This window comes from Syzygium oleosum, unplaced genomic scaffold (genome assembly GCF_021117445.2).
Source record: "Syzygium oleosum isolate NSW1041296 unplaced genomic scaffold, Sole_v2.1 Sole_v2.01, whole genome shotgun sequence".
Taxonomy (NCBI): domain Eukaryota; kingdom Viridiplantae; phylum Streptophyta; class Magnoliopsida; order Myrtales; family Myrtaceae; genus Syzygium; species Syzygium oleosum.
The window spans coordinates 36602825-36629882 of NW_026607485.1; the positions used below are offsets into that span (position 1 = coordinate 36602825).

General features: G+C 40.3%; 1 protein-coding gene across 1 annotated transcript; it reads right to left on the reverse strand.

Moving 5' to 3' along the window:
• Positions 1 to 3400: 3400 nt before the first annotated feature.
• Positions 3401 to 26974, reverse strand: LOC115680960 (F-box/kelch-repeat protein At3g61590-like). Its single transcript, XM_056309265.1, has 2 exons — positions 26807 to 26974; positions 3401 to 4627 (listed from the first exon to the last, which is right to left on the reverse strand). Exons 1-2 carry the CDS (start codon positions 26972 to 26974, stop codon positions 3401 to 3403), a joined length of 1395 nt encoding a protein of 464 aa, XP_056165240.1.
• Positions 26975 to 27058: the final 84 nt, after the last annotated feature.

The window sequence follows — 27058 nt, forward strand, 5'->3', positions numbered from 1 at the left end:
GAGCTCAGTCAGTAGGGCCTTAGAAGGGGATTGGGCGAAATGAGCCTGAAAGATTACTGTCCGAATCGTCTTGTATTATTATTTTTCTAAGGGCTAATACCAAGAAACACGTGAACTAATACACCTATGATAAATTTACCTTAAATTAATTTTTTAATTACAAAAAATCCTAAACTGATACACATGTTATAAATTTACTATTCATTAAATTTTATTGTCAAATTACTGAGTTAGATGTCACATGATAATTAACGGACGTAGCAGTTTGGGATTTGACCCGCTAAAACTAACGGATGGTAAATTTTTACAAACGTATTAGTTTGGGGTTTCTGATAATCTTGTCGCAGATGTACATGGTCAAAAAAATTAATTTTGGGGTAAATTTATCATTGATGTACCAGTTTGAGATTTTTCGTGGTATTAATTTTTCTTCTAATTTGAAGTGTCTAAAATTTTTCATAGGATATAAATATTAACACGTAAATTAATGTATAATTTTTTTCGTAATTTTTAAATTTGACTTGATAAGTTGAGGTTTGACAAAAGAGCAAAAGAAATTGTGCCTTCTGATTTATTTACTTAAGTGGAAACAAACAAACCTCATTCAAAAATATCATTGGCCAACTTTTTTCACTTGTCGCCGTCGCATGATATGTCTAGTATACAGGATGCGTTACGATCCGGAAAAATGACATAAATGCTCCGTGAACTTTGGTCCAATACACAATATGATTTCTGAACTTTTAATTTATATAATGCAGTCCCTGAACTTTAATTGAAATGAAGATAATATAAATCAAAATGACTATGTTAACAAATAGACATTTCATATTTATCATTAATTAGAGCAAAGCACTTAAAACGATTTTTGGAATTATCACACTTGTAGCACCTCAAATTTTGCAAACCGCACATTATCAGTGTTTAACGCCCTGCAGTTTGTGGATTTTCCTAAGTCCTAAATTTGAGTTGGCTAGTCACCTAAATTCGTAAATCAAAAATGAGGAAAGAGTTTCTTCCAATCGATTTATTTAACCTAAGTCGATTAGATATCTAAACATGGAGAAAATATATCTCGATGTTTTTATTTTTCTATCTTTCGCTTAATACTCGCACACTTGGAATTATCTTAAAATCAGAACTTCTAAAACTTTCACAATCTCCAAATACGTAGAGAGATTGTGAAATAGTTCATTTTTTTTTGTTACATAAATTTAAGTGTAAAAACCCTTAATTTTTGGGACGATGCTCGATCCCATGTTCACAATTGATTCTCCTCCACGAATCTCCGTGCCTCCGTTTTTGGTGGGCTAGTGGAGACAGAATGCTAAACTATTAGATGTCCTGTGGTTTAACATTTATATATTCTTTCAATTCCTTTCACACGAAAATATTTGAACTCGGGACCAATTGCTCTAATACTATATGAAATTTGTGAGATTAACATCAACTGTTCTAAAAACTTAAATTGTTATGATGTGATTTAATATTTAAATATTATATTAAACCTTTAGCCTCATGTTCTTCTTCCTCTTCTTCTTCTTTATAAACCTTTAGCCACTTCGTGAAAAGCGACCTATGCCAACCAGGAGGAATCTTGGATTTCTCTACATTAGTTTAGTATCACTGTATCAGTGATCGGTCCAAGTACGTAGCAACACTGAGAAGTGACAAGATACAACGATTACTTGATTTTCAAATGGTGCCATTTATTGATACAAAAATTTGCACCTCGAATTATAGCTTATTCACATATTCTATAATCTGTAATCCTGCACATTAAAAATGACCCTCCGATATTTAAGTCAATCAAATTCACGACGATAAAAAATAAAAGAAGAGAGAGTATGGATAAGAGAAATATTATTTTAGGAAGGACAAAACTAGGGGTGAACATTCGGTTTTGTTCAACCTGGACACGGGACTGAACCAGATTGAACTAGCTGGTTCAAGGCCGATTTTCGTGGATAATGTTCCAGTTCCCATATTTGACCCTGGACCGTTGGTTTTACTCGGAAATCAGCCTTGCAAGACTGGTTCTAGGATAGAATTGGACCGAACTAGGACAGAATTGAGACTAACCCTAGGTTTCTCTCTTTTAACTCTTGCTTCACTTATGTTAAGGACAAAATTCATGCTCATTCTATAAAGTTCAACGCCTTAGTTTTCTAGAACTGGCCCTGACAACATAGTTTTTGGGTCAGGAACCTACCCAACCTGAGAATGACCCTTAGACAAAACATATCAAAAACTATGGCTAATACGTGTGTATATATTGACATAATATGAACTGATTAACGGGTTTCGTAGTGGGGTTGTACTCTAAGTGCCACTTATCGTGATGGGACTACTTGTTATACCTATTCACTTATTAAAAGCCCTAGTGATATTTGACCATATCAAACTATCTTCAAAAGAGTATAACAAGAAGCATATCATCACATCCTATGAAGAGATCTTCTAATTGGGAGCCAACTGATATGGTCGTAGGTCACTTCTCTTCTCTAAGATCACTCTGTTTCCTCCCAGTTGACCTCGACTTGAGAAGCACTTGAGGTCAAGTCAACCTCAAGGACTCAGAGAGTGGTCCAAAGTCTAGTTTAGCTCAGGGAGTGATCACAGTCTTTCGATGTTTATAGGACTACCTCATAAGAACACTAGAACTACCGAAATCATACAGTACTGTGTTATGCTTTATGGTACCCACGCAAACACCAATTTAATATCCACAGTGGCGTCGACGATGTCGTTCTTGCACGGTGGCTGATATTCACCCGTTCCTCGAGTCGTATTCGTTGACGACTTTGGTCATCACACTCCTCCCAGTGTCTTTATGGACTTTATCCTTATCCCATCTCCTCACCAAGACCCGCCAGCGTACCATCCAATCGATGGTGCAACTATCAGCTCAAAGTTCTCGTGGTAGTTATTGTCATACTCTGACAGGCCCCCGCCATCATCCCCTTTGAGGAAGTCATTATTCGTCAGGAAGGCTCAAGTCGACGACGTCACATACTTCAAGTTTAACAAAGTTTGGCCTAGTGATTAGGAAACAATTTTTGATAAAAGTTCAGCACAATTCTTTTGTTTTTATCTATTTCCATAGCAACATGTACCTCCCTATTCCATTCACTAGTCATACAAATTAAAAACTCTATAATAAAATGGAAAATTAAGAGTAAATTTCATTCATACCATATGTACCACGAAAGGTTGAGAGACTCTAGTGAAGCTCAAGGAAAAAATAAATAATTAATGCTCAACAAATGGAAATAGAACCAACTACTCGGATACATGAAATTACTCGATTCGATAACTTGCTTGAGGATATGCAACAAATGGGTAAGTAAAGTGGCTTGCGAGTGACGTGACAATCAACCTTGTGGTGCGAGAGAGACAATTATGGAGCAATTTCGAGCCACGGTTCGAAGCAACAGCAATCACATACGTCGGTAGGGACCTTGTCAAGGCTGTTCCGTGACCATTGTTTCTGGTTCATGTCGAAAGTAACAACATAAGGACCACGTTCGCTCAGGATGTATATCAGATCATTCAAGCCAGAACTTCTTATCCAAGGATCAGATCCAAATCCTAGGAAAAGATCATCAGGCATGCGAGCAATCTCATGCCACTCCCTGCCATTCAAGACCCAAATGCCGACTCCCTTCATTGACATGAAAGATGCTCGATCATCTTCGCTGATATCCCCAACCAAAACTAGCTTCTCCTTCATGTTCATCAGACATCCACGTGGGAGAGGGCAAGGAACCGGAACAAAGCTTGCTAGCAAGTCATTGGAACATCGTCCGGAGAGGTCATACATCACCAGGCCATCGCCGTGCCAAGGTGAAACGTACCCCGTTTGATAAATTGAGAAATACAGAACCCCGTCACAGATTACACTCTCGTAACCGCTTCTCCAACCTATCAAGACCTCTGTCATGCAAGTCACCCACATCCTTGGTTGGGAACTGTAGAGACGAATCGAAAGTTCCCGTCCGACCGGAACCCCAGGGAGATCTTTTGTAGTCACGATTGAGACTCTATAACTTGGTGTTGTCCTACTAACCGTGATTGCAAGGGGGGTGCAAATCACATCTTCCACCCTCAGGGACCGCGCAATTTCTCTCCGTCTTCTCGTAAGAGGGTTGTAGACATATAACCTGGCGAAACCATCCTTACCTTTGCCCAATGCAGAAATCAAGCCAGTGGAAGATACAACTTTGGCGATGCATGCACTGAATAATTTGAATCTGGGTAGATCGAGCTCGTACCAGACGTTGTAGACAGGGTCATAAGCATGTCCATGGGGTCCAAGTAACCATGGTCTCCGCGATACACCGTGCAACAGTTTCTTCCGAAAACTCCTAGAAGTTATAATTCCACGCCACCGAGTACAAACAGCGCCCGCTCTGACAAGGTCTGCGAACGGGAGGCAGGCTAGGATCTGTTCCGATAGGTCGTCAGGCAGGAACCAGTCCATGGGAACTAGAGAAACTTTTGCATTGCGTTCACGTTCACGTTCACGGAGAACTGAGGACACACGAGGCGTCTTGTTGTCCCTCGGCAGGTTTTGATCGGCCGATAGCGTCTCTCCCTCCATGAGAAATCCTGACAGAGTATAAATCTTTGAAGAACAGGTTCGTGAAATCTTTACAGGTCCAATTGCTAAGAATACAGTCTTCGGAGGTCATTCTCATCCGCGCGCAGATAGTTTGTATATGGTAACTTAGTCCAAAACATGCTTAAAATCACATCAGAATAGCTCTATGTTATTCTCAATGTGTAGGCACATTTAAAATATTTCCTTTCCCTTTCTAATTCGTAATCCAAGATTATAGTCCGAAGAAGGCAACATTAGATCAAAATCCAACTTCGAATTTTCTTTATGCCTCATCAAATACGGACCGATTTATATCTTCCAATCAGGTTAGGCTCAAACTAGAGATATAATTTAACAATCATAAACAAATGAAAATCATTCGGTTTGTATTTTTTTTTTGTTCGAATTCAGTTTGTGTAAATTTGCTCATCATGCTCATCTTATTTTCCTTAGATTTCCAAAATTAAAAGTTTCACTTGTACATGCACTAGCATTGTCTCTTTCATAGAGCAAGTAGAGAAGACTAAGGCTCCGTTCGTTTGGCGGAAAATATTCTCCTTTTGGAAAATATTTTCCCGAAAGTCATTTTCCTGAAAAATGTTTTCCTTGAACACAATTTTCTGATGTTCAGCTAAAATCTGAAAAAGTTTCGGAAAATATGTTCTGGTGTTCGGCGACCGCTGATCCGGCGGCGTCCGACAACCGGCGGCGGGCGGCGACGGGCAGCGGGCGGTGATCGGTAACCGGCGGCGGTCGATGGCGGCGGGCGGCGATCGGCGGCAGCGATCGGCGACCAGCGGCGACCGGCGACGGGCGGCGACCGGCGACGGCGGCGGTCGGCGATCGGTGGCGGGCGGCGACGGTGGACCGGTGGCCGGCGGCGCCCGACGACCGACGGTGACTGCGACGGCGGCGCCCGACGATCGACGGTGACCGACGACAGTGGCGTGATCGGCGACAGCGATCGGCGACAGCGGTGACCGGCGATCGGCGGCAACCGGCGACCGGCGGCGGCGGCAACCGGCGACCGGCGGGCTGCGGCCGATGACGGCGGCGGCGACCGGCGGCCGACGGCGGTGACCGGCGATCAACTTCCTCTCCCACGGAAAACATTTTCCCTCCCATGGGCAATTTTGCCTTCACTTTGGGGGAAAATGATTTCCTCTTTTCACAAAGAGGAAATCATTTTCCCCCAAAGTGAAGGCAAAATTGCTCATGGGAGGGAAAATGTTTTCCGTGGGAAGTTATTTTTCGCCCCCGAACACTGGAAAATCCAGAAAATATTTTCTTGGAAAATATTTTCCGCCAAACGAACGGAGCCTAAGAGAGAGCATTGCCCCTCCTTGCTTTGATTATCGATAAACAAAATCACGCCTTTTCAATTAGCATGTGCCATGACTCTTCCAATCTAAGGACACATCAAAGATAAGCCCATAACATCTAATAAGAGGTCGAAAATTTCAAGTTTGCGCTAGTAACGGGTTAAGGTGAGCTGTTAACCTACCTATATTTTGGGACTGCGACCGACCCTTTAGACCCTACTTCACTACAAAAAAACATGAATTTTGAGACGAAAATTTGCGACGGGGAATTTTTCGTCGCTAATTTGTGACGAACTTTGCAACGGATTTATAAATCCGTCGCAAATTGGTCGTCGCTAATTTCGTTGCATAAATTAGCGACGAAATTAGCGACGACCAATTTTCCGTCGCTAATTTATGCAACGAAATTTACCATTTTGCGACGAAAATAGCGACAGATTTTTTTACCGTCACTAATTTGCGACGGATAAAAAATTCATCGCTAATTTGCGACGAAAAAGGATTCGTCGCTAATTTGTAATTTATGACGGAAAATAACTTTCGTCATATCCACCCCACTCGTCAATTTCTCTCTCTCTGTACCGATTCCTCACATTCCCCCGTTTTTCTCCCGCCTTCTCCCTCTTTCGTTTCTCTCAATAATCCTTGCGCAAAGAAATCAATCTCGGTAAAACTTTTCTACCGGTAAGTATCGTAGCTAATTTCGTAACTAATTGGCGACGAATACGGTTCGTCGCAAAACTATTCATTGCTGGATTAGATTTTTTTTTATTGACTATTTTTTTTGTTTTTTTTTGTAACTTCTTGGCCGGTCGCCGGACCGGCGACCGGCCACCGGCGAGACCTCACCGGCCATGGGGGGAGGCTGAGCGGCCCCGCCGGCCGCTAGGTTTCCCCCCATGGCGGTCGACCGGCGGCCATGGCAAGGCTGCTCGGCCTCCCCCGGATCTGGACGAGGCCGAGCGGCCTCGCCCCATGGCCGGCGAGGTCAATCGGCGGCCTCGCCCAGGTGTGGCGGTCGACCTCGCCGTCGCTCAGATTTGGGCGACGGCGAGGTGGACCGATAGCCATGGCGAGGCCGCGCGGCCTCCCCCAGATCTCGGCCTCGCCCCATGGCCGGCTAGGCCGCTCGGCCTCGCCCCATGGCCGGCGAGGCCGCTCGGCCTCCCCCCATGGCCGTCGACCACGGCTAGGCCGCTCGGCCTCCCCCAGATCGGGGTGAGGCCGAGCGACCTCGCCCATGGCCGGCGAGGTCAAACTCGCCGGCGTCAGACGGTTGCCGGACCGGCGACCGGAGAAAAATATAAGGGGAAAAAAAATTAAAAAAATTCGGAAAAAAATTATTAAAAAATGAATGTTAAGTGATTTTTCTTTTATTTAGGTACGTGTCCAATTGAAGGTCTCGCAATCCAAGTGAACGTTGCAATTCTCGTCAAATTGACCACTTTCTACTACCATGATTTCAGACAAATATTTGGGTAAGTCTTCTTTACATGGTAATTTTTTCAATTTTTTCAATTTCAAAGTAATTGTTGCGTGAAAAACAAAATTTTAATTTTCATAATTTTATGGTTTTAATTAAGAACAGTAGATATGATATTTTAAATATTTTACGAGATTTTTTTATTTTAATACAGACACAATGTAAAGAGACAGGGCTTGGATGTATAATAAGAACTTACCTGGACATCGAGGATTGACCGATGAGTTTCGTACTGGGTTGGAACTATTTTTAGACTTTGCTAGTAGTAAATATGAGTTCATAGATGGAAATAAGTTAAGGTGTCCGTGTAAAAAGTACAATAATAGTAAATTTAATGTGTGTGATAAAGTTAGAGAACATCTTTGTAGATTTGGGTTTACTCCGAATTATTATAATTGGACTTGCCATGGTGAACCATTTATATCTGATGAAGGATATCGAAGAAGTGACTAATTTTTAGCTAGGGAAGAATGTAGCTATTATGACCAATTGAACCCATACGAGAGGATGGTGATTGATGCAGCTGGTCAGAATTTTGTTTCAGAATCGAACCATGCAAGTACTAGTTTTACTCCTACACTTGAAAAGGTGGGTACTAGTCATGCATCACAATTGGAAGAGATAGGAGTAACGGGTTTTGATGAGAATGTGTGTAATGGAACTTTTTCATCTAATCAGTTATGGGAAGTGTCGAAAGCAGCAGATGAACCTTTATGGGCAGGTTGTGACAACCACACTAAGTTATCAGTGACAGCAAGACTGTTAAATATCAAGGCAGAGCATAATGTGTCTGCGGATTGCTTCAACTCTTTTGTTGAAGTAATGCGGGAAATACTGCCTCGTGATAACATCATGCCAAGTGATTTTTACGATATGAAAAAGCTAGTGGATAACTTATGTCTTCCGGTTGTAAGGATTAATGTATGTAGTAAGGGTTGTATGTTATATTGGAGAGATGATGAAAATGCAGAATCTTGCAAATTCTGTAGCCAACCTAGGTACAAGATTAACAGGAGGCATGGTCGTAATCAGAAGCGTAGACCATGCAAGCAAATGTTTTATCTGCCCTTAATCCCCAGATTGCAAAAGCTTTATGCATCTCAAGCCACTGCTGAACACATGACTTGGCATCCAAATCATGAAATAGAATAGGGTCTAATGTGTCATCCTTCATATGCAGAGGCATGGAAACATTTTGATAGAACATACCTTGAGTTTGCGATAGAGCCTCGAAACATCAGGTTAGGTCTCTGTGCTGATGGATTTGCCCCATTTGAGAAATCAGGAAAAAGTTATTCATGTTGGCCAGTTATCTTAACGCCGTACAATCTTCCACGTGGTATGTGCATGAAGACACCTTATATGTTTTTGACATTGATCGTGACTGGCCCGCAAAATCCGAAAAAGTTAATAGATGTTTATATGCAACCATTGATTGAAGAGTTACAACGGCTATGGGAGGAAGGTGTCCTTACATATGATGTTTCTACCGATCAAACATTTGTAATGAAGGCTGCTCTTCTTTCGACGATAAATGACTTTCCAGCTTACGGAATGTTATCTGGATGGAGTACAGCAAGGATCTTAGGATGTCCGATATGTTTGGAGAGATCAAAGTCATTTAGATTAAAACATGGAAAGAAGCCCAGCTATTTTGACTGTCACAGACAATTTTTACCGATAAATCATATATTCAGAAGGAATAAAAAAGAGTTCATCAAGAATAGGACTGAAAGAACATGTCCACCATTGAGGTTGACCGGCGATCAAATTTGGGAGCGGGTGCCGGACTTTCCAACTGTTGTTCAAAACCCTCACAGCACGACTTTTGCGTACGGAAGTACACATAAGTGGACAAAACGCAGTATATTTTGAGATCTACCATATTGAAAGGCCCATCTTATTCATCATAATCTTGACGTCATGCACATAGAAAAGAATGTTTTCGACAATGTCATAAATACTGTGATGGATGTCACCGGAAAAATAAAAGACAACTTGAACGCAAGAAAAGATATGAGAGATATTTGTGATCGGCCAACACTAGATGTGGATGCAAGCAGCAGGGGACCAAAACCAAAAGCAGTTTATACATTGGATAAGGAGCAGAGGCGAGTTGTTTGTCAATGGTTGAAATCTGTGCGGTTTCCTGATGGATATGCTTCGAACCTTGGGAGATGTGTTGATTTGAATGAATGCAAGTTGACAGGTTTGAAGAGTCATGATTGTCACATATTGATGGAAAGACTAATTCCAATAGCTTTCAAGGAAGTTCTACCGAACTTTGTATGGGGCGCCATTACAGAGTTAAGCAATTTCCTGCATGATATTTGCTCGACAGTGTTAAAAGCATCGCACATGGAGAAACTAGAGAGAGATATTCCAATTATTATTTGCAACTTAGAAAGGATATTTCCTCCATCGTTTTTTAATTCGATGGAGCATCTCTTAGTTCACTTGCCTTATGAGGCCAAAGTTGCAGGTCCCGTCCAATTTCGATGGATATATCCATTTGAGAGGTAATTTTGTTTTTAAAATAAAGTTCAAATTACTTTATTATATATTATGTTCCGATAAGCTTCTTTCTATTGCAACTAGATTCTTATATCATTTGAAGAAAAAAGTGAAGAATAAGGCATGTGTTGAAGCTTCAATTTGTAATGCATATATTGTAGAAGAAGTGACAACATTTGCATCATACTATTTTGAGCCGCACGTGCAGTGCAAGAGGCGGAGAGCAGGCAGAAATGATGAGGGCCCCATTGATCCCAATTGCAAAGCATTCTCTATTTTCAATTATCTGGGTTGACCAAGCAGCGCATGTCAGTTTCGTTACTTAACAGGCGAAGAATTGCATACAACCCATACATATATTTTACTGAACTGCCCAGAAGTCGATCCATACTTCGAGTAAGTGTAAATTTGCAAATATATGTATTGTGTGTCAAATATTTGCTAATATATAAATGGTATTTATTACTAGGATTTTCCAAACTTCAATGTATGGACTACCACCAAATGAGTTTGACCGTTTGTGCGATGAACAATTTGCAGCATGGTTCAAAACATATGTAAGTTGCCTATGGACCAAAACCAAGTTATTAAAATTTTATACATCATTTATTAAAATATATATTATTGACTTTGCGTGTGTAACCTTAGGTTCACAGTAATCATGATGAACTTGGAGAGCAAGGATTGCTATATCATCTGTCATGGGGTCCACAGTTAAGAGTACGAAGTTGGCCAGCATATTTCATAAATGGATATAATTTTCACACTCAAGAATATGGAATGGGAAAAGCCACAATGAATAGTGGTGTGTCTGTTCGGTCATCCAATGGTGGCAGTTCAAAAGATGATTTTTATGGCTTGTTGGATGAAATCATTGAGATAGAGTACCCTGAACCATTAATGATGCGGGTTGTGTTATTTAAGTGCAAGTGGTTCGACCCCGTCAAAGGAATGAAGGTGCATACGAAGTTTAATTTGGTTGAAATAAATCACAAGAAAAAGGTATATGAAATATGAACCATTTGTCTTGGCACAACAAGCAATTCAAGTATGTTATGCATCATATCCTAGTTTGAAACGTGACAAAGCTGATTGGTGGGCTGTATGTAAAATCAAAGCACGGAGAAAAATCGAGGAACACTGGAAGGATAGAGCCTATCAACAAGAGGAAGTCTGTAACGCGGTTGAAACTGAGGAATATAACATTCCAACTTTACGAGATCTATGTGGAGCAATGATAGATGTGGATCCAACTGAAATTTGCGAATTAAATGTACAAGATGGTTCAGAATTTGATTTTGAGATAGATGATGAAGATGATGCTCACGAAGAAGATGAAGATCAAGATCAAGAAGAGGACGAAGATGCAGATCAAGATGAAGACGAAGACAAAGACGAACATGAAGATTAAAATTTTTGGATCAAAACACTAATGATGTGTAATTTCTATTGCGACAAGTGTTATTTTGGTTGTCATAATAATTATTATTGTTCTTGTTATTATTGTTATTGTTATTATCATTATTGTTGTAGTTATTATTGTTGTTGTCGATTATTCTTATTAATGTAATTGATCGTCGGAAAATTTGTCGCTAAATGACGACAAGTCAAATATTATTCGTGCGATGACATTTGCGATATTCTATTTTCCATTAGATTTGGATCGTTGCTAATTTCGTCGCTCATTTTACGACAACAACTTATTCGTGGCTACTCTTCATCGAAAAATTAGCGACGGAAGTGAAATTCACGGCAATTTTTCGAATCCGTCGCAAATTTGCAACGGAAAAAAAAAAACCCGTCGCAAATTTGCGACGAAAAAATATTATCAATCACAAATTTGCGATGGAATTATTATCCGTCGCAAATTGGGACGGAAAGAAAATTCCCTCCCAAATTTGCGACGGAAAAAAAATCCGTCGCAAATTTGAGACAGACAATGTGTTTCCGTCGCAAATTTGCGACGGAAAAAATATTGTCCGTCGCAAATTTGGGACGGAAAAAAAATTCCCTCCCAAATTTGGGACGAAAAAATATTGTCCGTCGCAAATTTGGGGCGGAAAAAAAATTTCCTCCCAAATTTGCGACGGAAAAATATATTTTCCGTCGCAAATTTGGGACGGAAAAAAAATTCCCTCACAAATTTGCGACGGAAACATATTGTCCGTCGCAAATTTGTGATAGGAAAAAAATCCGTCGCGAATTTGCGACGGAAAAAATATTGTCCGTCGCAAATTTGGGACGAAAAAAAATTTCTCTCCCAAATTTGCAACGGAAACATATTGTCCGTCGCAAATTTGCGACGGACAAAAAAATCCGTCACAAATTATCGACGGAAAAATATTGTCCGTCACAAATTTGCGACGGAAAAATATTGTCCGTCGCAAATTTGTGACGGAATGAAAAATCCGTCGCAAATTTGCGACGGAAACATATTGTCCGTCGCAAATTTGCGACGGAATGAAAAATCCGTCGCAAATTTGCGACGGAATGAAAAATCCATCGCAAATTTGCGATGAAAAGCAAAATCCGTCGCAAATTTTGCGACGGATACGAAAATTACCTTTATTTTTGGACTCCGTGGCAAAATACGTGGCAAATTTGCGACGGATTTATTTTTCCGTTGCAAATTTGCGACGAATTGACCACTTTCTGTCGCAACCACATTCGCGCACGTTTCAAATTTTTGCACCCGTCTCTCTCTCTCTCCCCCCCTTCCTGCGCACGTGCCCCCCGGTCACGTCCACTGCAAATTTTGAGACCTTTTTCTCTTCTTTTTCTTTTTCTTTTCCCCTTTCTCTTCTTCTTCTTCTTCCCGTTGTCCGCGCACGTTGTTGTCACTGCAAATTTTCAGACCGCCAGCCTGTCGTCGCTTGCGCTGCCGAGAGCTCACAGCAGCCGTTGCCGTCGTCGCCTGGCCGCGCGTGTGCTCGCCGCTGGCCTGGCGAAGCTCGCCGCGGCCCAGATCGCCCGCGCGCCTCGCTCGAGCTCGTAGCCGTCGCCGTCGCCGCCCGGCCCGCCGTCGTCGCGCGCAGCCGGCCGCCCGAGCTCGTAGCCATCGCCCCCTCCCGGCCGCCCGGCCCGGCCAGCCCGAGGCCGTCGCCGCCCGGCCTCGCCCGACGCCGTCACCGCCCAGCATTGCCCGAGCTCGTCGCTACCCACCACCCGCCCGACACCTTCGCCCCTAGCCGCCCGACGCCGTCGCCCAGCCACCGCCCAGCCGTCGCCGCCCTGCCGCCGCCTGACGCCACTTGGGCTCGCGCCCGCGCCAACCCCGCCACTGGCCGACCGGTCAAAATATTATTATTGTTTGGTTTTTCTTGGCCTTGAACCAAGTAAGCGACTCCCTAAACTCTACCTAGTATAATGAGTATTAATCGGACTTGTTTAGTGTCGGATTGGTTGGCTAAGTTAGGGCCCAATTTCAGGATTGCATGTGATTTTGATCGATGTTCGCCTGGTTAATTTGTCGATTATGTCGCCGATTAAGCGTTCAATGAGGATTGTGTGGTTGATTAAGCGTTTTCTCAGAAAATGCATTAAAATTTAAAAATTCTAGAAAAATTCATAAAAATAAATTTCCAAAAAATTAAAAAAAGTGAGCTTTTGGAAAAATATGAAATTTGGTGAATTGTTTTTAAAAAAAATACAAAAAACCAAAATTTCAAAATATTACAAAATGGCTTAAAATAACTGTGGCCACACACTTTGACTGAAATTTAAATTTTTTTAGGTGCAAAAAAAAAGAATAATAATAAAAAAATCAAAATTTTCAAAACTTTACAAAATGGTTTAAAATACCTGTGGTCACGCACTTTGAGTGAAATTTAAATTTTTTTAGGTGCCCAAAAAAATTAAAAAATAAAAAATAAAAAACTTTACAGAATGGCTTAGAATACCTGTGGCCACCCACTTTGAGTGAAATTTAAATTTTTGTAGGTGCCTAAAAAAATTAAAAAATTAAAAAAATTAAAAAATTTCAAAACTTCACAGAATGGCTTAGAATACCTATGTCCACTCACTTTGAGTGAAATTTAAATATTTTTAGGTGCCCAAAAAAGTTAAAAAATAATAAAATAATAAAAAATTTCAAAACTTCACAAAATGGCTTGCAATACCTGTGGCCACCCACTTTGAGTGAAATTTAACTTTTTTTAGGTGCCCAAAAAAAATTAAAAATTTCAAAAAATTTCAAAACTTCACAGAATGGCTTAGAATACTTGTGGCCACCAATATTTAGGTAGAAAATATTTTTTTTAGTTGCCCAAAAAAAATTAAAAAAATTCAAAATTTCAAAACTTTACGGAATGGCTTATAATACCTGTGGCCACCCAGTTTGAGTAAAATTTAAATTTTTTTAAGAGCAAAACATTTCAACAACTCAAAACAGAGTTCTGTTCCAGAAATCAATTTCGGGAGCAGAATTAGTCATGTTTTACCAAACAGATTTCTCCCTCAGAAATCAATTTCTGGCAAGAATGTGAAAAATCAATTTCTGGCAACAATTTGATTTCTGGAGCAGAATGGTTACTATTCGCACCCTTAGTTGTTTAATGCCAATCATATGGTTAATTAGGTTAATCGTGTAGTTGATTTGCTTAATTGTGGTTGATTGGTTAACTATGGCCTGATCGTGTGGGTTGATTGATGATCGTGTGGCCGAGAACGAAGATAATCTGGCTGAAATTGATGTTTCATGGTTGATCTTGTACTTGATGAATTATCGTGTGGTTTAAAAGTGGATCGTGTGGTTAATTATGGCTATTGTCGGCTTAGCATGGCATATCGTGCTCATATATTGATGTTTGATATCAAAATGAGTGCGATTCATAGTATATTTGTTCATAGGAAATTGCACATCATAAACACTCGGCATTGGCTAATTAAGAGGAAACATTTTCTCCTTCTAAAACAAAATGGTAAGCTTCGTCATGTACGTCATTATGTGTCCGTAATACGTGTTCATATTTTTTTACATATTTGTCTAACCTTCCCACTTGTCAGTATAAACGTGGAGGTCACATGCATAGAAGACCAGCCCCTTCCTCGTCCTCGTCCCCATCCCTTTCCTCTTCCCCTGTCCTTTCATCTAACCCTCAACCACTATATGCTGATGGACAATATGGACACGTTGGCCCTTCCTCCAACACTCAAGAACATGTTAGGGGACTTGGCCACATGCGAACTGAATCTCCTCCAGTTCCATCTCCTTTAGCTCCATCTCCTTCCGTTCCACCTTATTATTGAGCGCAACAATCGAATAATGAGGGAAACATAGGTGAAGAAGATAACCGATTCATGATATGCCCATTTGGAGATTCGTAAGTACTTCATTTTTTTTAAGTATATGTTATATTTATGATTTTAGATATGGATGTCAATTGAATTGTCGCTGTTGCACAATATCCGTATATTTGCAGATTCACGGATGCTACGTTTGTTGTGAAGGAACTAAATAAAATAGTGAAAAACTATTGGATGGGATAGTATATTAATTACAGAAGTGCTCCACAAGAAGTGGAAAATTTGTGGTGGAATGAGTTCAAGGTAAGTTTTAGATATTCTATTTTCTCACCAACTAAGTTTGGTGTAGTATATTGATGATCAAGAATGATGTAAAGGGACCAGAACAACTCTTTAGTTTTAGGTACTAAAGGGACTAGATATTTTCCCCGAGATGAACTTTACAAAATCTATCACTGAATTGTCTGGTGCATGGTAATGGATATGTGACCATCATAATAACTTTCAGTTTTTTTTGTATTGATTGCAGCGGAAGTTCAGGTGGGATGAAGAGGAAGAGAATGAAGTAAGAAGAATTTTTTAGAAGAAAGTCAGTGATCACATACGAAATGTGATGAATAGATCGAAGAGCAAGCAAGTGAAGCCGGCTTTCATTACAGCTGACAATTGGACGGAAATTAACAGAATTTGGTAAACTGAAAAGAGTCAGCAAATCAGTGAGCAGAATAAAAAGAATCGATCTTCTAGTTCTAGTGAAGGGTCTGTCAGATATGCTGGGGGCTCTATCAACATTGGGGAGCATCGAAAACGAATGGTAAGTCTGTTAAATAAGTTATAAGTTAATTTAATTCAATTACTCATGTTTACATTTTGTAGGCACATGAATTGTGGACGGAACCGACATTTGCAGCTACATTTGAACGCACATTTCAAAAAAAAGATAAGACATGGATTAGCGATCGAGCAAAAGCTATTAAGGTATGTAAGGTTATACTTTGGACTTTATGGAAACTAGAATGAAAACCGTAAATGCTTTTAATATTTATGGTAGTTATATATATGAAGTTATTTTATTTTCATCTATATTGTTAATATAGGAAAAATATGATGAACTTTTAATGAGCAATGCTAGTGGTGGTGATGGTGGTGCTGCGTCTGAGCCATCAGTTAACAGTACGGCATTATGGGTGGAAGCAACGAATGGGATGAAAAAAGGAAAAATATTTGGGATGGGATCCTTGTCAAGGGTATACATGCCGAATCATGCTGCAACTTCATCATCCAATGCGGCTGGTCGAAGGAGGACACGACATGACGAACAATTGACCCAAGAAGTGAACCAACTGAAAAATATACTTGTAGAGAAGGACGAAGAAATAAATGACTTGAAACAACAAATGCAAATCGTTATGCGACACCTCAACATCAATCGCAATGAGGTTCCTCCTGTACCTCCCGCCAATCCAATAGGTGATGGGCACAATGATGAGCGACACAATGATGCTGAGATTGCTGATGATGATGATGATTTTCTCAGTCCTTTCTAGTTAAAATTCCCAAAATCGGGGATAAGCTTGCTTCACAATCTTTTGTGCCATAAGTGCAGTTTGCCCAATATGTTCCTGCCCTACAATTACTTCTTGTGCACAACTCTCTTACAACTAGGTTCTTTGCTTGCGAAAAACTGAAAATTTAGAGATCCCAGGATGACATGCTTGTTACAAAAAATCATGATATTTGAACATTGTAGAAATACATGCCTTAATTGACTTTGAGTCCTCTCTTCCTGGGAATTGGTGTTGGTAATTCACCTCTCTATGTCATTAAACTGTTGAATGCTGTTTGGAGAAGGATCTAATTTTTCGTAGGTGACAGAAATACGGTTTACAAGGGTGAAAAACCTACAGTGAATGTCAAAGTTGACTCATATTCATATATATGTAAGAACGGTGATGTTCGTCCTGAAACGTTTTTTTTTTAACCCTCTTACTTATTTTTTTATACCTAGTTCCACATCCATGCATAAACGCTTCTTTTATATTCTGGACTGATTGAATATCTTTATTTATGTATCCATATTTCATCAGGTGTCGACAAAAGTGACTGCTTCTGGTGTCCTGCCGAGTACCAAAGCTGCCTAATGTTGTGTCTGGTTTGTCGATTTTTCGTTTTTTAAGCAGAATCTATGGTTGTCCCGCCTCCTATGAATGTTTTGAATGTATTATAAGATTGGATATCAAATAGCATCATGTCAGCCTTTGCAACTTTGCATATATCATTATTTTTTGCGGACTAGCATCTTTCCTTCAATTATATTTTTTTGCGACGAATTTTCCGACGGATAGTGTTCGTGGCTAATTTGCAACAAATTTTGCGACGAATTTTTTTCCGTCGCAAAATTTTGCAACGCCCTATTAGCGACGGAATTTTTTCCATCGCAAATTCGATTTGCGACGGATTTTGCCAAATTTTTCGTCGCAAAATTAGTCGCTAATCCCTTGTTTTTTTGTAGTGCTTGTCCAGTATAATTCCAAGGTCAACCCGGGAACTTATTCTTTTAAAAAAATTATATCCATCAATACACAATGTTTAGAATAGCGATACTAAGCAACAATACAGCGAGAAACAAAACAACACTACAAATCAAACAAGAATCTAAAGCAATGGAGAATTGTCCAATTTATCTCTCAATCATGCAAAATGAAAGCTAAAACAACATCAGAAATATCCACTTATTAAAAGCAACAACCCATAAAAGATGCACCTAAAATACAAACAATAAAAAGTTCAAAGCACATAACATAAAATATGAATTACAGACTTCATTCTTCATTCATCCATAAACAATTGATCCAAATTCTAATCACCAGAAAATACAACAATCAACAAACATCGATTAATCATTTAACAATAGTTAAGTTCAAGGTCGGTCTAGTTCCGCACCTTGACTTTGGAACTGCACCGCACACTTTTTGCTCTTTGTTGTCAAAATATTGCCGGTCACCCACTTTACATGTGAAAGACATAATGGGTGGACTGCTCAAGATGGGCCAAACCCGGCCCGTGAGCCACAAGGGCCCACAAGGTAGTTATTTGCCTATCACTATAATAGAAGGCACCCCTTGGAAAAACTAACGTGTTTTTCATATGCAAACATACTCTTTCGAACATAACGTTTTCTCTGCTTTTGCTTCGGAACGCAAAAGAGTACGAAAGACGATCGAAGAACTCTCAAGCGCAAAGTGGCACTTAATCTGTGACAATACCGGGTACGTTCATTGTGTGATATGCCTGTACGATCGGTGATACAAGTTGATGGTCATCGGGCACGTTTTCCGCATTGATCGAATTCGTTCTGAATATGTTTCGAATGTGTCGATCGGGGATTGAGTTTTCCCAACATTGGTATCAGAGCCCGTTTACTTGTTTCCCGATCATGCATGTGTATCGTCTCTAACATTGAAGTGTATACTGCTCGTTTTTTGTTCGTTTTGGCCTCGTTTTTTGTTCGTTTTCTTAGCGTCGCCAAACTGTTCATGCATGTTTCGATTTTTGTTTTTCGTCAAAACTTGAATTTTATTGCATAAACAGAAAGTGCTCGTCGAGACGAGCAAAATGAGGGGCCGCGCGTCGCCGGAGGATGCCGCACACGCCCTCACGCGCCGACAAGGGCCGTGCGCGCGACGGCACGTGAGGCCCACCCGCGGCCGTGCGAAATGGCGTGTCGGTCGCCGCCTAACCGCCGACGATGACGTCAGCGTGACGTCATCAGGAGCGCGAATCTGAGACCCGACCCGGTTGACCGCTGACCTGACCCGGTTGACTGTTAACCCGACCCGTTGACCCGATCCGATTGACCGTTGACCCGACCCGTTGACCTGACTCGGTTGACCATTGACCAGTCAACGATTGGACCGGTCAAACCGATCGAACAGGACCGGTTCAGACCGGGCAGAATGACCCATTGTGTTCTTTCGGCCCGTTCGAGCTCGTTTGAACTCCGATTTGGGCGTTCTTGGTATCAACGTGCTTGTATCGGAATGCTCTACATTATGGTATATTCACATGACATGTTTGCTGCACTTATGAATGTGAAAATGCACGATAAACCCTATGTACACGTACTTAGGGGTATATTCTTTGGCATTTTCTCTAGTATTTTTCTATAGTTTTTTGAAATACAAGTGCTAGATCATATGTATATGAATAAGCATTCCTTATCTTAATGTATCATGGATTTTAAGTAATCCCTTTGTTCTGTATTCGTTGCAGGAACAATGGTACATTGGAGACGCACTTCGATAATCCCAAGAACGGCAGCTCAAAAGGAGAGGCTTGAGAAACTTAGAATCAAGCTAGCTCTTTATCGATGGGACACTAGAGATGATATGATGACACACATCATCAAGGTCAACAAAATGATACAAGATATCATTTGGAATGGTTTTGTAATGCCGGAATATGTAATGGTCGGAGCCCTAAAATGCACTATTCCTAAGGAGTTGGGAAGAATTCTTGATAAGGTTAATGAAACCTTAAAGGCCCAAGCTATAAGATGCTTGTGGAGAATTTTCTGCAAGAATACATAAGGGTCGGGGCAAAGAGAACATCAACCCTTGCATTGAATGGGTCTCGGCGCAAACCATGGCCCGGATCTAGGTATTTTCCGGGAGCCTCTGTTTATGTTCCAAAGAAAATAGAACTTTCTAAAGAATTTTATGAGTCATTTCCTGTCTATGTGTTGGATTGGTACACTTGATATTATTCTTTTAGGATTTGGAATCAATTCTGTACATGTTTCAAGTTGATATTACATGTTCTTAAATATTTGTGAATGTGTTATGAAATATATATGGCTATGAATTTTTGTGATTTCTCATTTTATATTGCCATATTATATGTTATGTTATATGTGAGAAGTTCTTAAAAGTTTGTATAACTTTTGAAGAATCAATTTCTTTACATAAATGATTATGTTAATGGTAATTTCAAATTAGGATTTTTAGACGATGATTGGGAACATAGTGAACTTTCGACTCTAAGACCTTTTGTGAAACTATTCATTAATATGATTAGTTTATGTAATCATGATGCTGATGAAGCATTTAGATAGGCTTTAATAATTCGTGCGTATGTGTCTGAAATGTTCAGATACGATGGCTTCAGCAACTAAGAATATAGTGGCTGAACTTATTAAGGGAAAAAATTGAATGGCGACAATTATGAGATTTGGAGTCTCGAGATTCAATATGTGCTAGAAGAGCAAGAGGCACTCGAAGCTCTTAACCAGATTATGGAAGAACCTGAGGATGGGACAACTGCCTAACACAAAAGGGACAAAGATGCCTTTGCTGTTTGGAAAAGAAAGAACTCTCTTGCTCGATTACGTTGCTAAGCAGCATGGAAAATGACATCATGCGAGAGTTCGGACGTTTCCAAAGCGCCAAAGACATGTGGGCTGCACTGGCATCAAGATTTGGTCGAACTTCTGTAACCAAACTGAGACAACTCACTATCTGTTTCGACTCATACAAGATATCTCATGGAAAGACCATGAAACAACATTTGAGGCAGATGTCGAATATGATTAGTGAGCTAAAGGATGCTGGCCACATACTCACTGATGAACAGCAGGTGCAGGCAGTAATCCGCTCCTTGCCTCAAAGCTGGGAGCACATGAAGATCCATTTGACCCACAATGAGGGTATCAAGACCTTCGAGGATGCTATGCGGCATCTTGAGCTGGAAGAGGATCGCCTCATGGCAGCTAAGCCAGAAACTGATATTTACTTTGCTGGTTCTAGCTCGCATGGAGTTTCGGGCTCCAAGAGGAAGCACCCTGCTGGGTCAAAGAAGTGGAAAGGCAAGAGAACAAGTCCTTCAGGGAAGAAACCGAGGCACAGCCAACGGGAGAAAGGAAAGCGTCCTTTCAAGAAGAACATTTCAAGAGTGAAATGTTACAACTGTGGCAAGAAGGGTCACTTTGCTCGCGACTGTGGCGAGCCAAAGAAGGTAGAAACCCTTAGCATTAATGAAAATGCTACTTATGTGTCTAGTTCAGTGTTTCTAACTGAATCTAATCCTTTGTGGACTGTAGACTCGGGAGCCACAGACCATGTAGCGAAGGACAGAGAAGCTTTCGTGGAGTTCCGACGAGTTCCACAAGGAACGAAGTGGATATACGTGGGGAACAATTCAAGAGTGGAGGTCAGAGGCATTGGCACCTGTCAACTACTTATGCGTGGTGGACGCACATTGTTCCTACATGATGTGCTATTTGCTCCAGAGATTCGTCGGAACTTAGTTTCGGTGTTGGTTTTAGTTAGACTTGATTTTAATGTAAACTTCCATAACAATGGTGTAGACTTGTCTTTAGGTACAAGTTATTATGGTTCCGGATATTTTTTAGATGGCTTTATTGTATTAGATGTTGACTATTGTGAAGTTAATGTCAGTTATTCCTTATTTACATCATCTGATTCTTATGAGAATGATTTGAACGTGTGGCATGCTAGACTTGGTCATATTGGCCAACAAAGAATGAATAGATTGGCTAAAATGGCTTATTGGGCAATATTAAAAAGGTTGATTTGCCCATATGTGAGCATTGCCTAGAAGGAAAAACAATGCGGAAACCATTTGGAAAAGGAACAAGAGTTGAATTTCCTTTGCAATTAATCCATACTGACATCTGTGGTCCAATGAATGTAAAAGCAAGGCACGGGTCTGTTTATTTCATCACGTTCATTGATGATCATACTCGATTTGGACATGTCGATTCGATTTCTCATAAGTCCGAGGCTTTAAATTGCTTTAAAAGATTTATGAGCTTAGTGGAAAATCAATTAGACAAGAAAATAAAAGCATTAAGATCCGATCAAGGTCGAGAATATATGTCTGATCAGTTCAGAAATTTATGTGATGAAAAGGGAATAGAAAGACAACTGATTATTCCATATACTCCTCAACAAAATGGTATTGCGGAAAGAAGAAACAGAACCTTAATGGAAATGGTTAGATCAATGATGGCACAAGCTAACTTGCCCATCACCTTTTGGGGTGATGCTTTGTTGACCGCTGCCTACATACTTAACTGTGTGCCTTCTAAATCAGTTGCTTCTACTTCATATGAGTTATGGACAGGCAGAAAGCCTGATTTAAGCTTTCTAAAACCTTGGGGTTGTGTTGCCTATACTCGTGAGTCTTCTCACAAGTATGGAAAATTAGGCCCAAGAGGCAAAAAGAGTATTTTTATAAGATACTCAGAGCACTCAAAAGGATATTTATTCATAGGTGAGCAAGAAAGCGGAAGTATAACTGAATTTGAATCACGGGATGTCACATTCTTAGAGAATGAATTTCCTAAAAAGGGCGAAGTAGGTGTTGATTACTCACTATACGAATCTGTGAATCGTGATAGTGAAGTTAGTGGGAGCATTGTGACAAATGGAGAGTTGAATGCAAACCAGTCTCAATTGCAACCACTTAAAGAGACGACACCACCATTATCTAATTCGAGTGGGAGCGCAATGGAACGTGGTGAATCATCAGGAGTACAGCATTCCATACGACAGTCAAGTCGTAATAGGATTCCCCGTCGATGTTTTGACATTAAAGGAGAAGCTTTCATGATCGCCCCACAAGATGAAGATGAACCGAAGAATGTGAACGATGCTCTAAAGTGCCCTGATAAGGAAAAATGGATACATGCAATGGAAGAAGAAATGGAGTCATTAAGATCAAACCAAGTTTGGGAATTGGTTGACCTTCCAAAAGGATGCAAAGCCATTAGGAATAAGTGGGTTCTCAAAATAAAGCATAAGGCTGATGGCTCAATAGAGAGGTATAAGGCTCGCCTTGTGGCGAAAGGATATAATCAACAGGAAGGAGTTAACTTTGAAGAAACTTTTTCTCCTGTGGTTAGATTTACCTCTATACGCCTTATTCTGGCAATAGTAGCTCGTTTGGATCTTGAATTGCATCAAATGGATGTAAAGACTGCATTCCTCAATGGAGAATTAGAGGAAGAAATTTATATGGAACAACCTGTTGGTTTCATTACAAAAGGCCAGGAGCACAAAGTGTGTCGACTATTGAGGTCGATATATGGCCTTAAGCAGTCTTCGAGACAATGGTATATACGTTTTCATAATGCCATAATGGCATATGATTTTGTAATGATTAGTGAAGACAATTGTGTATACATCAAAAGATCCAAAGATCAATTTGTGATCTTATCATTATATGTTGATGATATACTAATTGTTGGAAGCAGTATGGAGTTTGTTAATACGGTCAAGAACTGGTTATCTTCCAATTTTGAGATGAAGATATGGGTGAAGCTGCATACATTCTTGGAGTTAAGATTTTAAGAGATCGCTCAAAGAAATCCCTATCCCTATCCCTTTCACAAGAGACATATGTGAATAAAATCCTTAAGCGATTTCGTATGCAAGACTGTAAACCAATAGATACTCCTATTGCAAAGGGCGAAGCATTAAGCGACAGAATGTGTCCTAAGACTTCACAAGAAAAGGAGCAAATGGAACAAGTTCCATATGCTAGTGCTGTCGAAAGCTTGATGTACGCTATGATGTGTACAAGACCTAATATTTGTTATGCAGTTGGAATGGTAAGTAGATACCAATCCAATCCAGGTCAAGCACATTGGATCGCCGTCAAAAGAATCCTGAGATATCTAAAGGGAAGTGCCGACTATGCGCTGACTTATCAAGGAAGTGATATACACCTTGAAGGCTATACTGATGCTGACTGGGGAGGAGATTTAAAAGAAAAGAAATCTACTTCTGGATATGTGTTCTTACTGAATAATGGCGCCATATCTTGGAGCAGAAAGAAACAACAGTGTGTAGCCTTATCTATAATGGAAGCCGAGTTCGTGGCTCTATCAGCAGCGACACAAGAAGCTGTTTGGCTTAAAAGATTTTTGGATCACTTAGGTGTTACTGAGAATGCTGCAAACCCAGTATTGGTCTATTGTGACAGCCAAGCAGCAATAGCGTACCCTAAGGATCCCAAGTACCATGGAAAGACCAAACATATAGATATCAAATATAACTATGTCAAGGATATGGTTGCATGAAAGGAAGTGAACGTGAAGTACATATCTACACAAAGGATGATAGTAGATCCTATGACAAAGCCGATTCCTAGAGAAGTTTTCCATGGTCATGTGAGATCTCTAGGACTATGTAGAATATGATGTACTGAATATTGTAATTTTCCCAGAATGTTCACTATTAATGAAGTTTGTTATTATCAATGCCTATAAGTTTGTAAGACGTTTGTGAATGTCGATGCTGAATGCATTATATTGAAAAGGTATGTCGGACAGATGAGAGATTAGCCCACTCACACGGGTAATCGCCTCTTCTCACTGTGTGATGAATAGAGATGAGACAGCTTTAAGCTTGTTATCTATGTGATAATTGAGAGCTCAAGCTTGAAGCATGGACGTCGCCTTAAAAGAATGTTAAGATGAGGACATATATATTATTATGTCCGAAAGTGAAATGACCCACATATTTCACTTTACCTGTCTTTAATGCCATATGTGAGTTCTGATAGACGCTTATGAATAGAGTAGATTTGTGAACTCAAGTTAGGCATTGAGTATGTCTAAACTATCATATGTACGGTATTGAGAGTAAAGACATACGCTCTATGGGAAAAGGAGAAAATACCGTAATACGTATTTCATATTACGTATGCATAGGGCGACCGATAAGAGTTGGCAAAAATTATGATCTCAATTTTTAAGTCGTATGAGACTCTTGAGAAAAAATAGTTTTTCTCAATTAAAGTGCCCTCACGACTCTTACTTATTCTCAAAATTTCTATTCAGTGTTTGCTATCTTAGGATGTTGCCGATGATCATGATAATTCGGTCTAACGGGGCATTTCTAGAAAAGCGAGTTGGATTGAAATGGAGAGGTTTAAGGAAAGAGGAAGATCAATTTAATTTATGATGTCACATTCTATATTTGTATTCACAGATCGACCAATTATGATTTTGAGTAAATCATGGTTGTGAATACAATATACGAGATACTAAAAGAGATCAAGAGAGATAAAAAATGTGACTGATTGATCTAGGGAACTGCATACTAATTCTACTCTGGATAATGCCTAATTTGAGCTGTTATATATTCCTAACAGATGTATAATAACGAGCTCTCATAGTATGCTGGTCGCACGGATTATTTGCCAATATGAACTTTGCAAGGAAGAGAGTTGTGTTTAGCCCATCGTGGGCGAGTAGGAGATGAAAGACATAATGGGTGGATCGCCCAAGATGGGCCAAACCGGGCCCGTGAGCCACAAGGGCCCACAAGGTAGTTATTTGCCTATCACTATAATAGAAAGCACCCCTTGGAAAAACTAACGTGTTTTTCATATGCAAACACACTCTTTCGAACATAACGTTTTCTCTGTTTTTGCTTCGGAACGCAAGCGAGTACGAAAGACAATCGAAGAACTCTCAAGCGCAAAGTGGCACTTAATCTGTGACAATACCGGGTATGTTCGTTGTGTGATATGCCTGTACGATCGGTGATACAAGTTGATGGTCATCGGGCACGTTTTCCGCATTGATCGAATTCGTTCGAATATGTTTCGAATGTGTCGATCGGGGATTGAGTTTTCCCAACAACATGTATAAATGTTAACACATACATTGATATTTTTTTTCAATCCGGGAGACAAAATTTTCACAATATATAAAGGTCAACGTGTACATTAATATATATATTTTAATTATTTAGATAATATTTTAAATTTTGGTGGGAAAAAAATAGTTTTTGCTCTTATTCAATGCAAAATAAATAGTCAATTTATCTTATATTCATCTATTTTATTGGTCGAATATATTTAAAAAGAATTTAAAGACACTTTTATCCATTTCACAATTTTAAATTGAAAATTTTTTAAAAAGGGGCCCAAAGTGGAGTCATTTTCTCAAAGAAGGACATGAAGTGGACATTATCTTAAATAATGGCTTGAAGTGGCCAAATCGTCTCAAATAAGGACCTTTGGCCTGCCGGTGACTATTCCGTCGCCGGAGAAGGGGTATTTTATTAAAAAAAAAATTTATGGTTAATATCATGAAAAACCCTAAACTGGTACACTTGTGACAAATTTACCCCAAACTATTTTGTTTGACCACAAAAAATCCCAAACTGGTACACCTGTGACAATTTTACCCCGAACTATTTTTTTTACCACAAAAATTCACAAACTGGTACACATGCTACAATTTTACCCCGACCTAATTTTTTAATATTATTTTTATTTTTTCGAATTTTTTTTACTTTTCCTTTCCTTTTCTTTTTTTTTTCCCTTCATCTTCTTTATCTTCAACCTATGGCTGGTCACCGGTCTGGCGGCCGGCCAGAGACGGGGGCAGACGAGGTCGGCCCCGCCGGCCGCTGGCGAGGCCGACCTCGCCAGCAAATGGCGAGGTCAGCCTAGCCCACCCCTGGCGAGGTTCGACCTTGCCAGTTGCCGGCGAGGGGTCATCCTCGCCGTCGCTGGCGAGGCCGACCTCGCCATCGCTTAGAAACCAAATCAATGGCCAGCGCAACAAATCAGAACGCCACAATAGGCGGGGATTTGGCGTACCGTCTTGGATCGGCAGGGCTTCCCGCAGGAGCTGCAGACGAGATTGAGGACGGCCTCGGTGGACTTGAAGAAGTTCGAGTGAGAGGTGAGCTCGGCATGCCCTTGAGCTTCCTCCACAGACTTCAAGAGGGCGCCGCAGTCGCCGCACTTGAGAGAGACGCCGGCCATGGCTCCGGTCCTTCGATCGGGGAAGGGAAAATCGAGAGAGAAACGCTTCGCGCTTAGAGCGATGTGGCTTCGCAATCGCCAGAC

Excerpts from the sequence above, each read along its gene's own strand:
- LOC115680960 (XM_056309265.1), bottom strand. The coding sequence starts at position 26,974 with ATGGCCGGCGTCTCTCTCAAGTGCGGCGACTGCGGCGCCCTCTTGAAG. Across the intron at positions 4,628-26,806 it reads AGCCCTGCCGATCCAAGACG|ATTTATACTCTGTCAGGATT; the intron begins GTACGCCAAATC and ends TGTTCTTCAAAG.